The 17,152-nt window shown below is 48.9% G+C and overlaps 1 protein-coding gene across 4 annotated transcripts in view; it reads left to right on the forward strand.

Annotated features, from left to right (window-relative positions):
* The window catches only part of SLC2A13 (solute carrier family 2 member 13), a 47,671-nt gene that overhangs the window by 9,192 nt on the left and 21,327 nt on the right, over nt 1–17,152 (forward strand). For all 4 annotated transcript variants that reach the window (XM_032969619.2, XM_076073547.1, XM_076073548.1 and 1 more), the window contains exons 4-5: nt 12,919–13,090; nt 16,161–16,239. In XM_032969619.2, coding sequence (XP_032825510.2) covers nt 12,919–13,090; nt 16,161–16,239 — 251 coding nt within the window. The remainder of the gene's footprint in view (nt 1–12,918; nt 13,091–16,160; nt 16,240–17,152) is intronic.

The raw sequence follows: 17,152 nt of genomic DNA on the forward strand, positions 1-17,152 counted from the left end.
AGCATTTGTTTCTTCAAATAAACTCCGGACCTGTTTCGGCCTTCTGGGTCTCATCAGCGGCGTCAGGCTCGTTAAACAAATGCTGATGGATCACCGGCTACTATTGGCGACAGCGTTCCAGATACAATAAAAATATGGAACCCCCGTTTAGCGCCAAATGTAACATCGCGTGAGATTCTAGGATTGGCGATTATATACAATGTAATTGTGGAGGTCTTTGTTGATGAGTAAGGTGGCTGTCGTTGGCAAGAGAACGCAGAGAGACCCCCTTGCAGTTTGCATCCTGTCAACCCATTATCAGTGCCCTACCTTGTTATAGACCAATTCAGACCTTATTGGTCACCCCGTGCCCTTATACATCTCAACACAAGGGAACAACACAAACAAATAGACAAAAAAAATGCTTTTGCCCTAATTGGAATGGCTGTACGCCGTATGGACCTCAAAACTAAATATCCCCGTACACGAATACGGGCTGAATCGTACGGGCTGAATCGTACGGGTTGACGGGAATGAGTTTGCGCCGTGTCTCTGCGTTGGATTCTGCGGCAGAATGTTCGCCAGAATGTTCGGCAGAACAGGGAGCCGACGGATCGGTGTCGGATTTCCGTGTTCCGGTTTATTGATGTCCGCCCGCGTCACTTTCATTGTCCCATCGTTCACTCGCCCCTCGTCCGCGCGCGTTACGGGGACACTCCCTTGCGAAAGCAAACTCTGCAGACGGAGCCAAAGTTCCCCTGTGTAGTAAATGCAAATTGCTCTGGGGGGGCGGCCTGTGCTGTTGGTAAAAAGTGCCAATCACGGCCAGAAACGGTACACAAAAGGGTGGCGTGGCCGGAGAAAAACGCGCGTCCGTTCAGCTGTGACCTCTCAAGTGCCCATTGTTTACACACCCTGCCATTGTTTACACCTGCCATTGTTTACACACCCTGCCACACATATTCCTTGACGGCTGAGTCGACCCACGAGATGTCCAGTCTACCGCTTACGGACGTTCCCATTGTTAGCTGTTGCTCAAGTGCCCATTGTTTACACACCCTGCCATTGTTTACACCTGCCATTGTTTACACACCCTGCCACACATATTCCTTGACGGCTGAGTCGACCCACGAGATGTCCAGTCTACCGCTTACGGACGTTCCCATTGTTAGCTGTTGCTCGGAATCAAACTAGGGACGCCGGTTTCGTAGTACACACACACAGAGTGCGCTCACCCCGCTCCTCATACCCGTAGCACACACACACGGAACACACGGCACGCACACACACGGCACACACACACACACACGCCACACACACACGGCACACACAGACACGGCACACACAGACACACACACACGGCACACACACCGCACACACACACACGGAACACACACACGGCACACACACAGACACACACACACGGCACACACACCGCACACACACACGGCACACACGGAACACACACGCACACGGCACACACACACCCACGGTGCTCTCGCCACTCCCCAATACCGCGCAGTGTTGCACGCGAACACAACACCTGCCGACTGGGCACTCTGTGCCTGCTGTTAGTCGGGACACTTTGCACCAAACTCCACGGACTTGTTAAACCGGCTGTGGACACGAAGCCCATTTATAGCCCGAGGGGCGTCTAAAACAACCGAGAAAGTTTGTGCATAGTCAACAGGACGGTGATGGTGATGGTGGTGATGGTGATGATAACCATCACCACCATCAGAGAGGGCAAGCAAGCCAGACGGACAAGCCAGACGGACAGACAGTCGGACAAGCCAGACGGACAAGCCAGACGGACAAGCCAGACAGACAGACAGTCGGACAAGCCAGACGGACAAGACAGACATACGGACAAGCCAGACGGACAAGCCAGACAGACAGACAGTCGGACAAGCCAGACGGACAGACAGTCGGACAAGCCTGACGGACAGACAGTCGGACAAGCCTGACAGACAGACGGACAAGCCTGACGGACAGACAGACGGACAAACCAGACAGACAAGACAGACAGACAGTCGGCTGGGGTCACCGCCCAGCATCGGTCCACGATTGTTGTCGAACGAGCAAAACGCATCGTGACATCAAAAAAAATGCGGAGGCCATCAAAACAACAAAGTTTCAAACAACAACGTGAAAACGAACCCGTCAGCAGTTCCTGAAGAAGTGCATCCTTTGTCCTGATGTCTGAGGTAACCGTCAAAATAAATGTGAGCAAATTGTGTGACCAGCTTGTGACAGGCAGCAGCAGCATTGGTGCAGAGGTGGACAAGTTGAGACCAGTTTTGTGCTCGTCTGTGTACGTTTAAACTGCGTGTGTTTGTTTCTGTGTACGCGAGTGTGTTCACCCACGTGTCTGTGTGTGTGTTCACGTGCCCACGTGTCTGTCTGTGTGTTCACGTGCCCACGTATCTGTCTGTGTGTTCACGTGCCCACGTGTCTGTCTGTGTTCACGTTCCCACCTGTCTGTGTGTTCACGTGCCCACGTGTCTGTCTGTGTGTTCACGTGCCCACGTGTCTGTCTGTGTGTTCACGTTCCCACCTGTCTGTCTGTTCACGCGCGTGTGTGTCTGTGTGTTCACGCGCCCGCGTGTCTGTCTGTGTGTTCACGTGCCCACGTGTCTGTGTGTTCACGTTCCCACCTGTCTGTCTGTTCACGCGCCTGTGTGTCTGTGTGTTCACGCGCCCGCGTGTCTGTGTTCCACATTCTTGATCTCCGTGCCCTTGGCCACTTCTCATAAAGTCTCTTGTTGCCATAGGCATCCTTCCGTGGAAAATTTTAAATTCATACACCGCTGCCCGCGGGGGGAAATGGCGCTCCGTCTATTAGCCCGCCCTGAATAATGAGACCTGTCCAGAAACTGATTAGTGTGGACGCATGTGGCTCACGCTTAGGGGACAGTACATTAACCCTTTCCGTCTTAACCAAAAGTAACAACCCCAGTAATTATAGCTGAGAGCCGGAATGTCTCCCCGCTTAAACGAGCAATGGGGCACTGTGACTTTGCTATTTTCACCTGCCATGATTTATCCGCTGCTGCTCTCCCCAAGCTGTCGCCATTGCTCATAGTCCCGCGATCCATCAATCTATCCAGCACCTGCAGCATGTGAACAGATTTCACCGCTCTGTCTATCACCTCCACGTGAACTGATTTCACCGCTCTGTCTATCATCTCCACGTGAACTGATTTAATCGCTCTGTCTATCACCTCCACGTGAACTGATTTAATCGCTCTATCACCTCCACGTGAACCGATTTCACCACATTGTCTATCACCTCCACGTGAACTGATTTCACGGCTCCATCTATCACCTCCACGTGACCTGATTTCATCGCTCCGTCTATCATCTCCACGTGAACTGATTTCATCGCTCCGTCTATCACCTCCACGTGAACTGATTTCATCGCTCCGTCTATCATCTCCACGTGAACCGATTTCACCACTCTGTCTATCACCTCCACGTGAACCGATTTCATCGCTCCGTCTATCACCTCCACGTGAACTGATTTCATCGCTCTGTTTATCCCCTCCACGTGAACTGATTTCACGGCTCTGTTTATCACCTCCACGTGAACTGATTTCACCGCTCTGTCTATCACCTCCACGTGAACTGATTTCACCACTCTGTCTATCACTTCCACGTGAACTGATTTCACGGCTCTGTTTATCACCTCCACGTGAACTGATTTCACCGCTCTGTCTATCACCTCCACGTGAACTGATTTCATCGCTCCATTTATCACCTGCACATGAACGATTTCACCACTCCATCTCCTCTCGGCAACGTTTGTTCCTTCAGCCTCATTATGTGTCCTGCCCAAGCTCCACTTAAGCTTTCAGTGCGTGATTTCTTTAACTTTGAACAGCACCAAAGGCCAGAATTATTTGAAGGCATTTCCCACCGGGGGAGGCAGTCTCGTCAGAGAGGTTGGCCACATCTCTCTTCCACGTTAATCATTCATCCACCGTGGAGGAACGAGGCTTTAAACCACAGTACAGCCCAACCAAACCGTGAGAATATACTAACAGTCCACCACATAGCCTCGCAGTCTGTAACACCTGTCGGGCATGGTGTACGTATGCCCATCCAAGAGCTGCACAGCCTCAGGTCTGCTCAGCTTGCAAGATGTGACATCTGTCAAAATCGGAGGTTACAACGCTCGAGGCATGGTGGGCAGCGGACGTCAGCGCAGCAAAATCGATAGTTGTGCTGCTCTTCTATGCTCCCCTGTCCTACGCTCACCACGTTCACCATCCCTAACTGACCAGCGATGTTGAAGTATGGTTAAATGACTCCCCGTTATCAGTGCAGCACGGTGAACCCCCTCATCCAGCAGATCGATGATAGGGCTGTACGGGCAGACGCCTGGCTGAGTCTCACGGTTCGTTCTCGGTTCCTGCTTTCAATAGTCGAACGGTTCTCTCTTTGCTGCGGGAGACAAATGTTATGCCAGATCAAACCCGTGCACGTGATGGAATAATGTGTAAAAATCCATACAAAGAGGTGAGTAGCCCACTTTGTGCATTTATTTGTTCTGCTATTTTTGTTCTTTTGACCCGAAGGTTTTGCCCGATTTTGTGCTATCGGCGTCGCGTCACGAGACCAAGAAATTCATTCGGATCTCTGGGAAGCGGATATCACAGAGCTACCGCTGAGATCTCTTCAAATGACCTCTGGTCTACACAGAGTAGAGGGCAGAGCTTTCCCACCCAGCCTGCCGTCGAGAGTAGCGTTCATTGCATGACATTCAAACGGGAGATTGGAGTGCAAAACCAATTTACGACGTTGGATTTTGTTTAGTGACTGGACTGTGACACCTCAACTCGCTGCACATGAGATATCAGTTGTATCACATTCAGCTACCTGGATGCGTACCCTGGATCTCAGCAGTTGCTGACTGAACTCCTTGAGAATGCCGGACCCACCCCGCTCGACAACCTGCTTGCTCCACTACCGCCGCCTGGAGCATGAAATTATGCCGGCAAAACCAAACCGCCGCCCGCTTCTGTGGCCGTCGGGTCGCTGGTCTGTGGCCGTCACGGTTGGCAAATAAAGCAGGGGGAATTAAATTTACATACGCCGGGCTCCGTACATCGTCTGGGGAGATGTGCGCAGCGCTCTAAGCCAAGGTGCCCGTGAGCGCCAGCGCCCACACTGGCGTCTAGCGCTGGGAAACCAGGGTGGCGTCGCATCGCACAGGTTAGATTAGTCGGCTAGCGAACGGAAATTCTCGCGTCTTTTGATGTCGAAGGTCGACTCGGGGCCCATTGTGTTCGCCTCTGGTCAAAGTCCTCGCTGTTTGTTGGGTTAAGCATGAACTGTTCCCTGCCATAGGAATGTGGAATTTCCACACATAGCTTAAGACCCACAATAGAGATGATAGCAGCTCCATGTTTGGTTGAAATGGGAGACTTTTATGTATCATGATCCTAAAATATCACAGCTCACGAGAATGTATCCCAATATAGGAATAGGTTTTACCCTTTTAACTGGCACAAAAACTGACACCTTTATTCAAGGCATCATGTTTGCAATAACCACAACACAAACAGTCAAAATGCAAACAAAAAATACAACTCTGATAATAATATGCACTGTCCTTAATGTAAATGCTCACCCCGAGCCCTCACTACTCTGATAGTGCGCTGTTTTTGAGTTGTACACCTTTTGGCGTCTTCTGGTCCAACACCAGTGGAGACTAGGCTCTAAGAAAAGCTGTCTCGGGTGTGGACCAATCAAATTCAAGGACAGTGCATATTATTATCAGAGTTGTCTTTTTTGTTTGCATTTTGACTGCTTGTGTTGTGGTTATTGCAAACATGATGCCTTGAATAAAGGTGTCAGTTTTTGTGCCAGTTAAAAGGGTAAAACCTATTCCTATATCTTGTTTCTGGCAAAGGAGGTCTCATAATGTATCCCAATGTTGTAACTGGGCGTCACGTCGTGAGACAGTGTCCCAAGGAACTCTCATAGGGCAGTTCAGCCGCAGCCCTTTGTATTAAGAGGACGGCCCGTGGAAGTAGACATCACAGAGCTACATTTGAAAATCCCGTTCAGGTGCCCTCTGTTCCAGACAGCAGAGGGCACTACTTCCCCACTCGCCCTGCCACTGAGAGAAGTGTTCTGGGTCATGGCAATGTTCTGGGTCAACCTTCAAATTTGAATTCAGACAAATTTAGCTCAGAATTGTAATGAGACCATCAACTCGACTGATGAAGCCTGTATTCAAACCCATGATCTCAGCGGTGCCAGCTCAGTGCTCTTGACCTCTGAGAACGTCCGACCACCTCCAGAGATCGTGAGACGACAGTGGACATTTTAACAGTGCTCTTGCTCATTTAAATCCAGGCAATGGTATTAATAATCATTTAATTTAATATCGTGTCAATCTTATATTCTTGGCTCTTTCGGTAAAGTCACGTAGATAGAAAACAAACAAAAAATAATCAAAATTAAATAAAAATAATCAATTGAAAATAATAAAAGCCAAAAAAACCCACAACGTTTAGATCGCAGCACAAGCGGTCTTCATTGCATCTCAAAATGCTGTCTACCCATTCTATTTTACATCAAAGAAAACCCCCCCACAGATGGAACTCCCAAACAACTGAAGTGCAGAAATTGACAAAATGACGTGCCCCCCCCCCCTAACGATAACCTTGCTAAATTCGAGAAACACGTTTACACATCGATTACAACTTTTTTTTTACCAGTGTCGTTTGTTGCTGACGCTTGACGTTTTCAGCCTTTGGGCCTGTTTCTCAGCAACTGTGTGCTCGTAAATAAAATAACTGCACCCGACGAAGAACAACTAAAATAATCGTATTAAAATTTGTTTCCACTTATAGTTTCCTTAACTCTAGCTCTGAGTCTTCAACGCTCCGGCTCGATTGACTTGTGTAATGACGACTTGACACAAGAGACCCCACTGCAACAGCCCCGAGTCTCCCGTGCATCTCCCCCTTATATACCAACACGAGGCCACGTCCCCTTTCTCGATCCTTCTCACTGACTCTAGACACTCGCTCCACCGGCAGACTCCACCGTCCCCTTCCGTCGCCTGACCACGCTCCCTTTCTTGATCACTTCCGTAGCCACCAGTCCCTTCGCGCTTACAACTGATTCCCTTCAACGTGACTTTACCGAAAGAACTAAGAATATGAATTACTGCAGTCACGAAAGCTTTAAATCAAAATTTAACTGATACTCCTGTCATTACCTACCGTAGCCACTAGTCCCTTCGCGCTCACAACTGATACCCCTGTCATTACCTACCGTGGCCACTAGTCCCTTCACACTCACAACTGATACCCCTGTCATTACCTCCCGGGGCCACTAGTCCCTTCACACTCACAACTGATACCCCTGTCATTACCTCCCGTGGCCACTAGTCCCTTCGCGCTCACAACTGATACCCCTGTCATTACCTCCTGTGGCCACTATTGCATTCGCACTGTAGGCTGTCTCCTCTGTCATTACCCTCCATGGCCACTAGTCCACTCACACCGCATGCAAGCTCTATTGTCATTACGCTTGTAAGCTGCAGGGCCAGCATGGGCTGCTGACCCACCCATACTGGACTGGACCCGCCCATCACTGGACACTTGTGAACTTTGTAGCTCAGCTGATTCCTCCTGCAGTCGACATCAAGATTCTGATTCTGACGACTCGATTCCTCCGGCCTCCGTCTGATGGGGCCGTGCGGCGGGAACCGTGCCGCGGCGATCGCATCGCCGATGTCCGCCGGGGGAGTGCCGGCACGACGGGGAGAATGAGGATCGTGGCGAGGATGGCTCCAGCAAGAAGTGCCTTTGGGATGTCTCCTTTTCATTTATTTATCCGCTCTTAACCTCTGCTGCAAGAGAGTACACGCTGTCGGCTCCTGGCCGTGATTTGGGAGACAACCTGTTAATTACGTCCGCCGGGAAGATCAATGTGAGTAATTGAAGCCCCCCTAACGGGTGGCATTGCAATCTGGCACGGGGGTCTCTCGTTAAGTACGGGCTGCACATTAAAGGTGGCGGTGGTTTTTTTCCTGCTTTGAAACATCTCGGCTCTTGAGTGGAGTGTGCCCGCGTGTGTGTTTGTGCGCGTGCGTGTGTGCCATTGGTGACTGGTGGGAAGTGGTTAGTGCGCTGCCCTACGAACCAAACCAGTGATGATAATCTGTACCCAGGCCTAGGCCTCCCCTAGGTCAACTCGGCCTCAAATGAGTACTTGGTGCGGTGTGTAAACATCGCCACTGGGGAGACAAAGGCGGTTGGGCGTGGTGCTGGCCACCCACCCCCTCGTGTGCCATGCCAGCCTTCATAGGTGCTACTCGCTAACAGCACTTGCGCCAACAGTCTGTTAAGGCTATACCGGGGATCTTTATCTTTGCCATTGGTGAGTGGTGGCGCGATGGTTATCGCACTGCATTGCGAATCTAGCCACCCGAATTCGATACTCGCTCACAACCAATAACTGGTGAAACTTTGAGTCGGTTTAGAGCCTCTCCTAGGTCGACTCGGCCTTAAATAAGTATCGTGCGGTGTGTAAGCAACAGCACTGGGAGGGGAGAGACAAAGGCGGCCGGGCGTGCTACTGGCTACCCACCCCATTGTCTGCCAGCCTTCATCGGAGCTCGCTTGCCCTAACAAACACTTGCCCTAACAGTATGTTGCAGGCTATACGGGGGATCTTTGTATTTGTTTGTTCTACTGTTTAGAATTAATCTGCACCTGAAGGAGTGGAGGGATGATGCCGTCTTGGCACAGTGGTGCAATGTTCCCCCATGCCAGTGTCCACCCAGCGGTATAAATTAAGAAATCGCATCCAGTTGATGGGCAGGTCTAGTGTGGTGGCGTCAAGTGTGGGGACTCCCAGCTCGTCCACGACGTCTACTCGGCGTGGCAGAGTATCGGCCAAAGCATCCTGTAGAGAGAGAGGCTTCAACGCCGGTTCAAGTCCAGTTTTGGGCCGCCCATAGTTTAACCGGGATTCTCTTAACGTAGCGAAGTTGACAAGTTCAGCACCATTTGCTAAATCACTTGAACATGCAAAGAAATAAAACAAAAATCCACTAATTTGCTTTTCCGAGCCGTCCATCTCCGAATACTAAAATGTCAAATTGATTGACCGCTCGTCTCAGAGCGTCAATGAGAGTGCGCCATCATCCTGCGACTCCACTCGCCAAGTCCGTGGCATTATTCTCCCAGGCCATGTGGCGGAGTTTTTTTGTTTTGTTATAATACTTGAATTGCTAATGCAGACGAAATTAGGCGGACAATGGGCACCCCCACTAAAATCCATCCTGGCCGGTGTCAGTTACTATGCAAGTTGACAAGGTTTGAAACGCACAAAGTCAAAGCTCCCCCGTATAGCCATCACCAATGGTTCTTAATCTTTACCGCAGCCTTGCACCCCTTTGGTTCTCAAGTCGTAAGAAGAATGTTTACAATGTTCATGATTACACATAGTTTGATTAAACTAAGTAGTTGCACTTACTGTGCCCATGCTTAATTTGTGTTTTCGATTATTTACCTTGGGAAAAAATCGGGCCATGTCTCGCACCCCCAGAAAGGGCATCTCGCACCCCCCACGAGATTCGTGATGCACCCCAGATTAAGAACCACTGGCCGAAACAAGCAATGGGGCACTTGCTGTTTGCGAGCACGTATGAAGATGCACAGCGCAGTGTGCTAACCACTGCGCCACCACTCACCAATGGCAAAGACAAAGATCTCCCGTATAGACTTAACAGACAGTTGAGGCAAGTGCTGTTAGCGAGCAGCACCTATGAAGGCCGGCACGGCACACAAAGGGATGGGCGGCCAGCACCACACCCAGCCACCTTGATGTTTAATACACACCGCACCAGGTACTCATCTGAGGCTGGGTCAAGGCTCTGGAGCGGTACAGATAACCGTCACTGGCGTTGGCCATGAGCAAGAATTGTATTGGGGCGGCGGGTTCACAGGGCAACGCGCTTAATCGCTACACTACCGCGCCCGACTTGAAATGCATGCTCACTGATGCACGCGTACTAGCATTCTGACACGCGCCATTCTGACACACGTCACGAACGACGTGCAGTACGTACACGCGCACAAAACACGGGTGTATGTCGTTTGAGCCCCACAGGCTCTCCGTACGTATTGTATGTACGTTGAACTTCTTTCGCACGCGTCGTATGTAGCCAACCGCGGCTAATCAGAGGTTGCGGGGGAAAGACAACAAAGGCAAGGGTTGTTGGCAAGCGCCCATTCAGACCGGCACTTGGCCTCGCTGCCTCTGTATTCCAGAGTCGAGGGTCGTTCGCTTGCAACGAGAAAACGAATTGAAGGTTGAACAACGCAGAAATGTGCCTGACGCCGCGTTGTCTTTCACAAGCTGTCGGGGCGAGTGCTGATAGCGAGCAACCGAGTAAGGCTGACGTGTTACACAAGGGGGTGGCGTGGCCATGACCACGCCCGGCCGCCTTTGTCCCCTCCAGGGATAATGTTCACACAATGCAGCAGGCACTCGTTTGAGGCCGAGTTGACCCAGGGGAGGCCCAGCACCAGTTCAGATATTTGTCACAGACGTTGACTGTTAGAGGGAATCGAACTCGGGTCTCTGGGCTCGTAGCGGAATGGTGGAATTGGCAGAATCGTCGAAACGTCCAATCAAGAAAGAGGGCCTGTGGAATTGACGCTGGTATTGAGTCTTGATTCCAACCAGCTACACTTTTCTATGGTGAGTCCACGACAGAGACCGGGCCCCATAGCTCCTCCCTTCTATGGGCTAGCCATCGGCAATGCATTTCACTGGTGATGCTGCATTGGCCTGAATCATCACCATGTTTCGCATCGTACATAGACACTCATGCTAATCGGAGGTGGCTGGATGCAACCAACTATAAACGAATCGCAATAAAAACAAAATTACTTGCATTTATTTAGACACTTTTCACGATGTCTCAACTCGCCCAAGCTCTGCTGATCCGGGTTCGCGATAGAATCTCAATAGAATCCTGTTAATTCTCTTGCACAAATTCTCCCACGTGGCAGAATCCCTGCCCGAGTCTCCGGGCAACGGATTCGAGATTTTAACATAGGAGTCGACCCTAGAGAGAAGGGCCATGGTTCCTGCATGCGTCTAGATATTACCTACAGGGTGGCCCATAAGTCTGGAATCAAAATAACGAACGAACGAGTCCAGATGATGTACTCATAGTAAATCGGAGTCAGAGGGAAGTCGCTGTTGAATTTAACAGACAATAACACAGCTGTGTTTTTCCTATGATTCCAGACCTATAGCACACCCTGTAGATTATTTTGCTGCTATAAATGTCCACGTGATAACCCACTTCGTTTTTCTATCATTTGTGGCCAGGTCACTTCTGAAAAATATGTTAATAGCTCGGTGGGCCTTACCTGGAAAGATACAATTTTTTAGTTTTATTTGTATATATATTTTTAAGTGATTTATTTATTTTACCTTTCCTATACTTTGCACTCGTATCCCGTGTTTGCATCGTTTGTTGTAACTTTCTGACCTACCGCGGCTGCACATCTGTGAAAAAGAGCTCATTGGATTCCTCCAGTATAAATACTCTGGTTCTGAATGATCCAAGGGGCTGGTACGGTGGGAATAGAATACGAATGACCTGCAGGCATCAGCCAGGTCTAGTACACACACACAACAACCATTCTATTCCGTCTCCTTGGGGCCAAATCGTATCACCGCTGCACCATATTGCGTCTGGTGTCATTGTCGGCGGGGTGGACGGGGACAGGATTAGGTGGGCGGATTTGGGGTGAGAGGTCACGAACCGAATTCGCGGGGGGTCGTGCCGTAATTGGCTGTCGGCGAGAATTTTCGGCAGGCAACCTCCTCCTCTCCTCCTCTCGCGCTCGCTCTTTGCCCCCCCCCCCCCGCCTTGCCCGCTGTGGAACGTCTCTGCCACCAAACCTTCCAATTACATCCCCCCTTGCTCGCTCGCTCTCCCACTGCCCCCCCAATACATCCTCCCAACCGGTGCCTAATACCACCTGTCCATGCCTGCCACAAACTGATAAATGACACGGGGAGAAGGAAGACGGAGGGGTGGGGGGGGGGAAAAACATACATCAGTTGTGGTGGTGGGTGGTGGTGGGTGGTGTCCCGTGGGGGTGGCTGTTAGGGTTTAGCGATGGCGATTGTCCGTCTCAAAGCGGCGAGTGATTTTCTCTCCGGCAGGAAGGGGAAAAAATGTCCAAGCGCCGATTGATTGGAACAAAAAATTGCGACCGCTATTTGCTGCTCCGCGTTTCCATTTTGGGTTTTGTTGGCACTGCGCCGCTGGCGCTGCTGTTGAGCACAGGACGTATTTAACTTTCATCCGTACATTCCATGAATAATCGTTGTCATAGTTATACATTGCTTATATTTAAAACAACAACTCACAACGGTCACCACCCCATTGGTATTCCTTGACCTTGCTCGAATGATTGTTTGTTTTTTCGCAGCTCGGCTGTCTACTGTATTTCACAAAAATTACCCTGACCAAAATCGTAGCCCTATTGAAGGGTAATAATAATATCGTACGGCCCTTTGTGAATCCGCTGCTGGATGAAGGCCTCCCTATGCCGTGTCGCTCGTGAATGTGAGCCATGAGCACATTTGTTACGTGTCGTGCATTAGTGTGTTTAGTGTTAGAAAGGCATGTTTCTGCGAGGTAAGTATTACGTTGTGTGCGCGTGTGCAATGTGGCGCCGACATTCCCTGCGTGCATATGAAATTTCCTCCTGCACGGTATCCTCGCCGCAGCCTTCGCACCCTCCCCTTGAAAGTGCCGCTACAAGTGTGAGTGATTTGGCGGAGTGGGGGGTGGGGTTGGTGGGTGGGTAGAGACGGGAAGACCTTAATCCCCTTTTAAGATTTCGCTCGTGCCCCCCGCCCCACCCATGCCGCCGGCAGGTACATGCTGGGCCTGGCGGGAGCGCCGGCCGTCGTCCAGTTTGTGGGCTTCCTCTTCCTGCCCGAGTCTCCTCGCTGGCTGGCGCGGAGCGGCCACACGCAGCACGCGCGCCGCGTCCTCTGCCGCATGCGCGGCACGCAGAACATCGACGAGGAGTTCGACCGCATCCAGGTCGGTTGCGACCCCACTGGCTCCTCCGGGTAACTGTTGAGCGGTAAAGCGCAACCTCCCCCCCCCCCCCCCCCCCCAACTCCGTGGATCTGACAGTACGGTAGTCCCTCGGTTTAATGGTGACATCGGTTAGCGGCTTTTCCGTTACCGCTTCGCCTCCCATAGAGGACCCCCATGGTTTCAACTGACGTTGATGAACGGTAACGTTTACGTTGGAACGGATTAATGCCTTTATAACGTGTAATTCCCGTATTCGATTAACGGTTATTTTGATTAACAGTAGTTTTGGTGGAACGAATTAATTCTACGCTTTTATTACCTGCAATGAACAATTTCAACCTCAAATTTTGATTTAAAGCTTTCGTGACTGCAGTAATTCATATTCTTAGTTATTTCGGTAAAGTCACGTTGAAGGGAAACAATAAAATAATAAAATATATATAACAATCAAAAATTCTCACGACGTTTCGACCATAAATGTATGCAAACCGACACACCTGATGACGACCGTTTGTGTTATGGTCGAAACGTCGTGAGAATTTTTTATTGTTATATATATTTTATTATTTTATTGTTTCCCTTCAACGTGACTTTACCGAAAGAACTAAGCATATGAATATAATTTCAACATCCGTAGGCCCTGTGCCCTTCCTCTTTATGCCCCCCCCTTTCCTCCTTAGGCCCCACCCCTTCCTGATCATGTGATCAGGCCTCATCTTCACTTCCTCTTTCAGCCCCGCACCTTTCCTTTTGAGGACCCGCCCCTCCTCCTTCAGGCCCCGCCTCTTTCTGAATAGGCCCCGCCCCTTCCCCCCAAACACGAGGTTGGGCTGGTTTGGGTGGTGGTGGTGGCGGTGGGTGGGGCAGCTCCACGAATATGACCAAAATCTCAGAGCAATATGACAATATAAGGACTCCTCCCTACGAACGAGTTATTTTCCAGAGTTCTCCAAAATAGAAGTTTTTTTGGGTTACTCGGGCGGGTTTAACAACACGTTTATATTTCCACGATCTAACCCACACGTAGGCTTTCGCGACCAATATTATCCATAATAGAGTTTTTTTTTGGGTTAGATCACGTGACTATAAATGTGTCGTTAAACCCGCCACCGGGGCGGGTATAACCTCTTATGGATGATATTGGTCGCGAAAGTCTACGTGTTAAACGTCCAGAGGTCTGTTTGTAACTCAGTTTTACTCTTGTCGATTCCAAACATCCAAACATGTTGTACGGCATGTACACTAAACACGGGGAATGGCTTTAGAAGTTGTATAATCACCTGTAGATGTGGATTCCACTGGTTCTTTATGTTCTGCAGATGTAGATGCTAATTCTCTGGTGCTCGTAGTTTCCTCTCTACTCTTGGTCTGAACAGGCAACTGGACATACGCACAGGTTTGTTCGTATCTCTGAAAGGTCAAAAGTAGAACGTTCATAACTAGAGGAGTCCCTGTAAATTTCTATTCAGATTTCCGGTGAGTTGAAACAATTAATTGTAGTAATTTGAATAATGTTCAGTTTTATATCGCGTCATCATTCATGCATAATTGGATCTCACAATCGCCGACGACCCAACAGACAAACTGGAAGGCAGCAACAAGGCAGTGAGCCGGCATCACCAACAATTGCCCAAGCTCTGCAATCCTCTATATATGAATATGTTTTCAGTTAGCGAATGACGACTGTTTATACATACTCTTTGGTTCTATTCGGTAAAGTCACGTAGGTAAAAAATAAAATAACAAAAATCACGACGTTTCGGCCACAACACAAGTGGCCTTCATCAGGTGAAGGGACCGGACTGTCCAGAGGACAGTCTGGTCACTTGTGTTGTGGCCGAAACGTCGTGATTTTTGTTATTTTATTTTTTACCTACGTGACTTTACCGAATAGAACCAAAGAGTATGGATCCTTGCAGTCACGAAAGCTTCAAATCTAGGACTGTTTATACAATTGGTGCATTAATCGCTTGTACACGTGACGGTTATCTTAGTTTTTTTTTATTTAAAGCTTTCGTGACTGCAGTAATTCATATTCTTAGCTCTTTCGGTAAAGTCACGTTGAAGAGAAACAATAAAATAATAAAATATATATAAAACAATAAAAATTCTCACGACGTTTCGACCATAACACAAACGGTCATCATCAGGTATGTCGGTTTGCATAAATGTATTTATTTTTTTACGGTGTATTTATTTATTTATAAAAATACGTCAGCGCCACGCGCAGCTATTTGGCAGTTTATTTAGAAGGACGAGTCCATCTATGTTCTGAAAAGAGGAGGGGGGAGACGAAAAATTAATGTATGCTGTCTGAAAGCCACTGTAAGCGTGAACAATCAATTAAGACCTGAAATGGTTAATCAAATCTTTCCAATGATTGCTAAGCCAGAATCCATCTTCTCGGTTGAAATTGTCTCTGTGCTTGTATATGTGGATAGCCTCATGAACGAATCTCTCATGGTAGCCATCTGGCTACCATGAGAGATTCGTCTCCCCCCTCTTCTTTTCAGAACATAGATGGACTCGTCCATCTAAATAAATTGCCAAATCGCTGCGCGTAGCGCTGACGTTTTTATAAATAAATACACCGTTTAAAAATAAAACAATTAATGCAAACCGACACACCTGATGATGACCGTTTGTGTTATGGTCGAAACGTCGTGAGAATTTGTATTGTTTTATATATATATTATTATTTTATTTTTCCCTTCAACGTGACTTTACCGAAAGAGCTAAGAATATGGTTATCTTAGTTGTTTTGGCTGTCAGGTGGTGGAGGGTTATTTGATTAAAAAAAAAACATTTGCCAGATCACTTGACGGCATAACCCAAAGAAATCTACAAGGAATCGGAGTTGCATCGGAACGATCCTCCGAGTAAAGCCGCGTGGTATTGTGCTCCCAGGAGCATTGTCACGAGCGCAGTAACTGTGGTTATGATGACAATGACGACGATGATGACGACGATGACGGCGAAAATGACGACTGCGATGATGACGACGATGATGACGATGATGACGACGGCGATCATGATGACGGCGATGATGACGACGATGATGATGATCCAGGCGAGCATCACCGCTGAGGAGGAGGACGATGGCAGCAGGGAGGGAGACCTGACGGTACACCAGCCTCGCTCGCGAAAAGGTGAGGGGAGGATCTCCCAGTTTGTTAGCTCATTCAGTCATGGATTCACTCGTTGATTAATCTGCTCACTCATTCGTCTCTTGACATGTTCATAAATAATTTCACTCATGAATTTGTCTGTGCATAAATTCACTCATTTATTAATCAATATGCTGATTCATATACATTTTCGTTAAACAAAAATGTTATAATTCTCCTATTCAACAATTCACTCATTCATTAATCTATTCAGGTCACTCTGGCAAATGAGACTTTCTTTGTGTCTTGAGCTCATCTGGATAAACAGAATTTGTTTTACTATCCCTCCATCCTTGATTCGCTCATGAATTAATGAATGAGAGAAATCTAAGATGGGTAATAATACCTCTCAGCAGAGCCTGGGAAGTCAAGTAGTCGACTACGTAACAGCGTTGGCACCTAACGGAAGAACACAAGCGACGACGGGGCGTGGTGACCTCTTCACCTTAACTTACGGCACTTTGTCGAGAGCTCTAAACAATCTCGCACGCGTTACGGCCCCTTCTGCCAATCCACTGCTTGATGGGGGCCTTACTTCGTCCCACTGGTCGGCGCTGTGCTCTGAATGCCGGCGAGCGTAGTACAGGGGATTTTTGTTTTATTGGGTGAAATTGTGAACAACAGACATATCAGACATTGGTACATCTAATCGGCATGATCATTGGTTCACTGCAGCTCAAAGAGTCACTCCTACAAGGCGTGTGTTGAAGTTTGGAGATGTCCATATGCTCGACTTTGCTGCGGCAGGCCGGACCGCCTGCTTTGAAACACACGGCGGTCGCCCGTCCAGACTCCAACCCATGCTTAGCTGCCCCTGAGATCTGACGAGATGGGGCGCACTCCGGGGCATTTGCACAGGCGGAGCTATTCATAGCCATACCTGCCCATTCATCGG

Source organism: Petromyzon marinus, chromosome 42, assembly GCF_048934315.1.
Source record: "Petromyzon marinus isolate PM22_M1 ecotype Great Lakes invasive population chromosome 42, UKy_Petmar_22M1.pri1.0, whole genome shotgun sequence".
Taxonomy (NCBI): domain Eukaryota; kingdom Metazoa; phylum Chordata; class Hyperoartia; order Petromyzontiformes; family Petromyzontidae; genus Petromyzon; species Petromyzon marinus.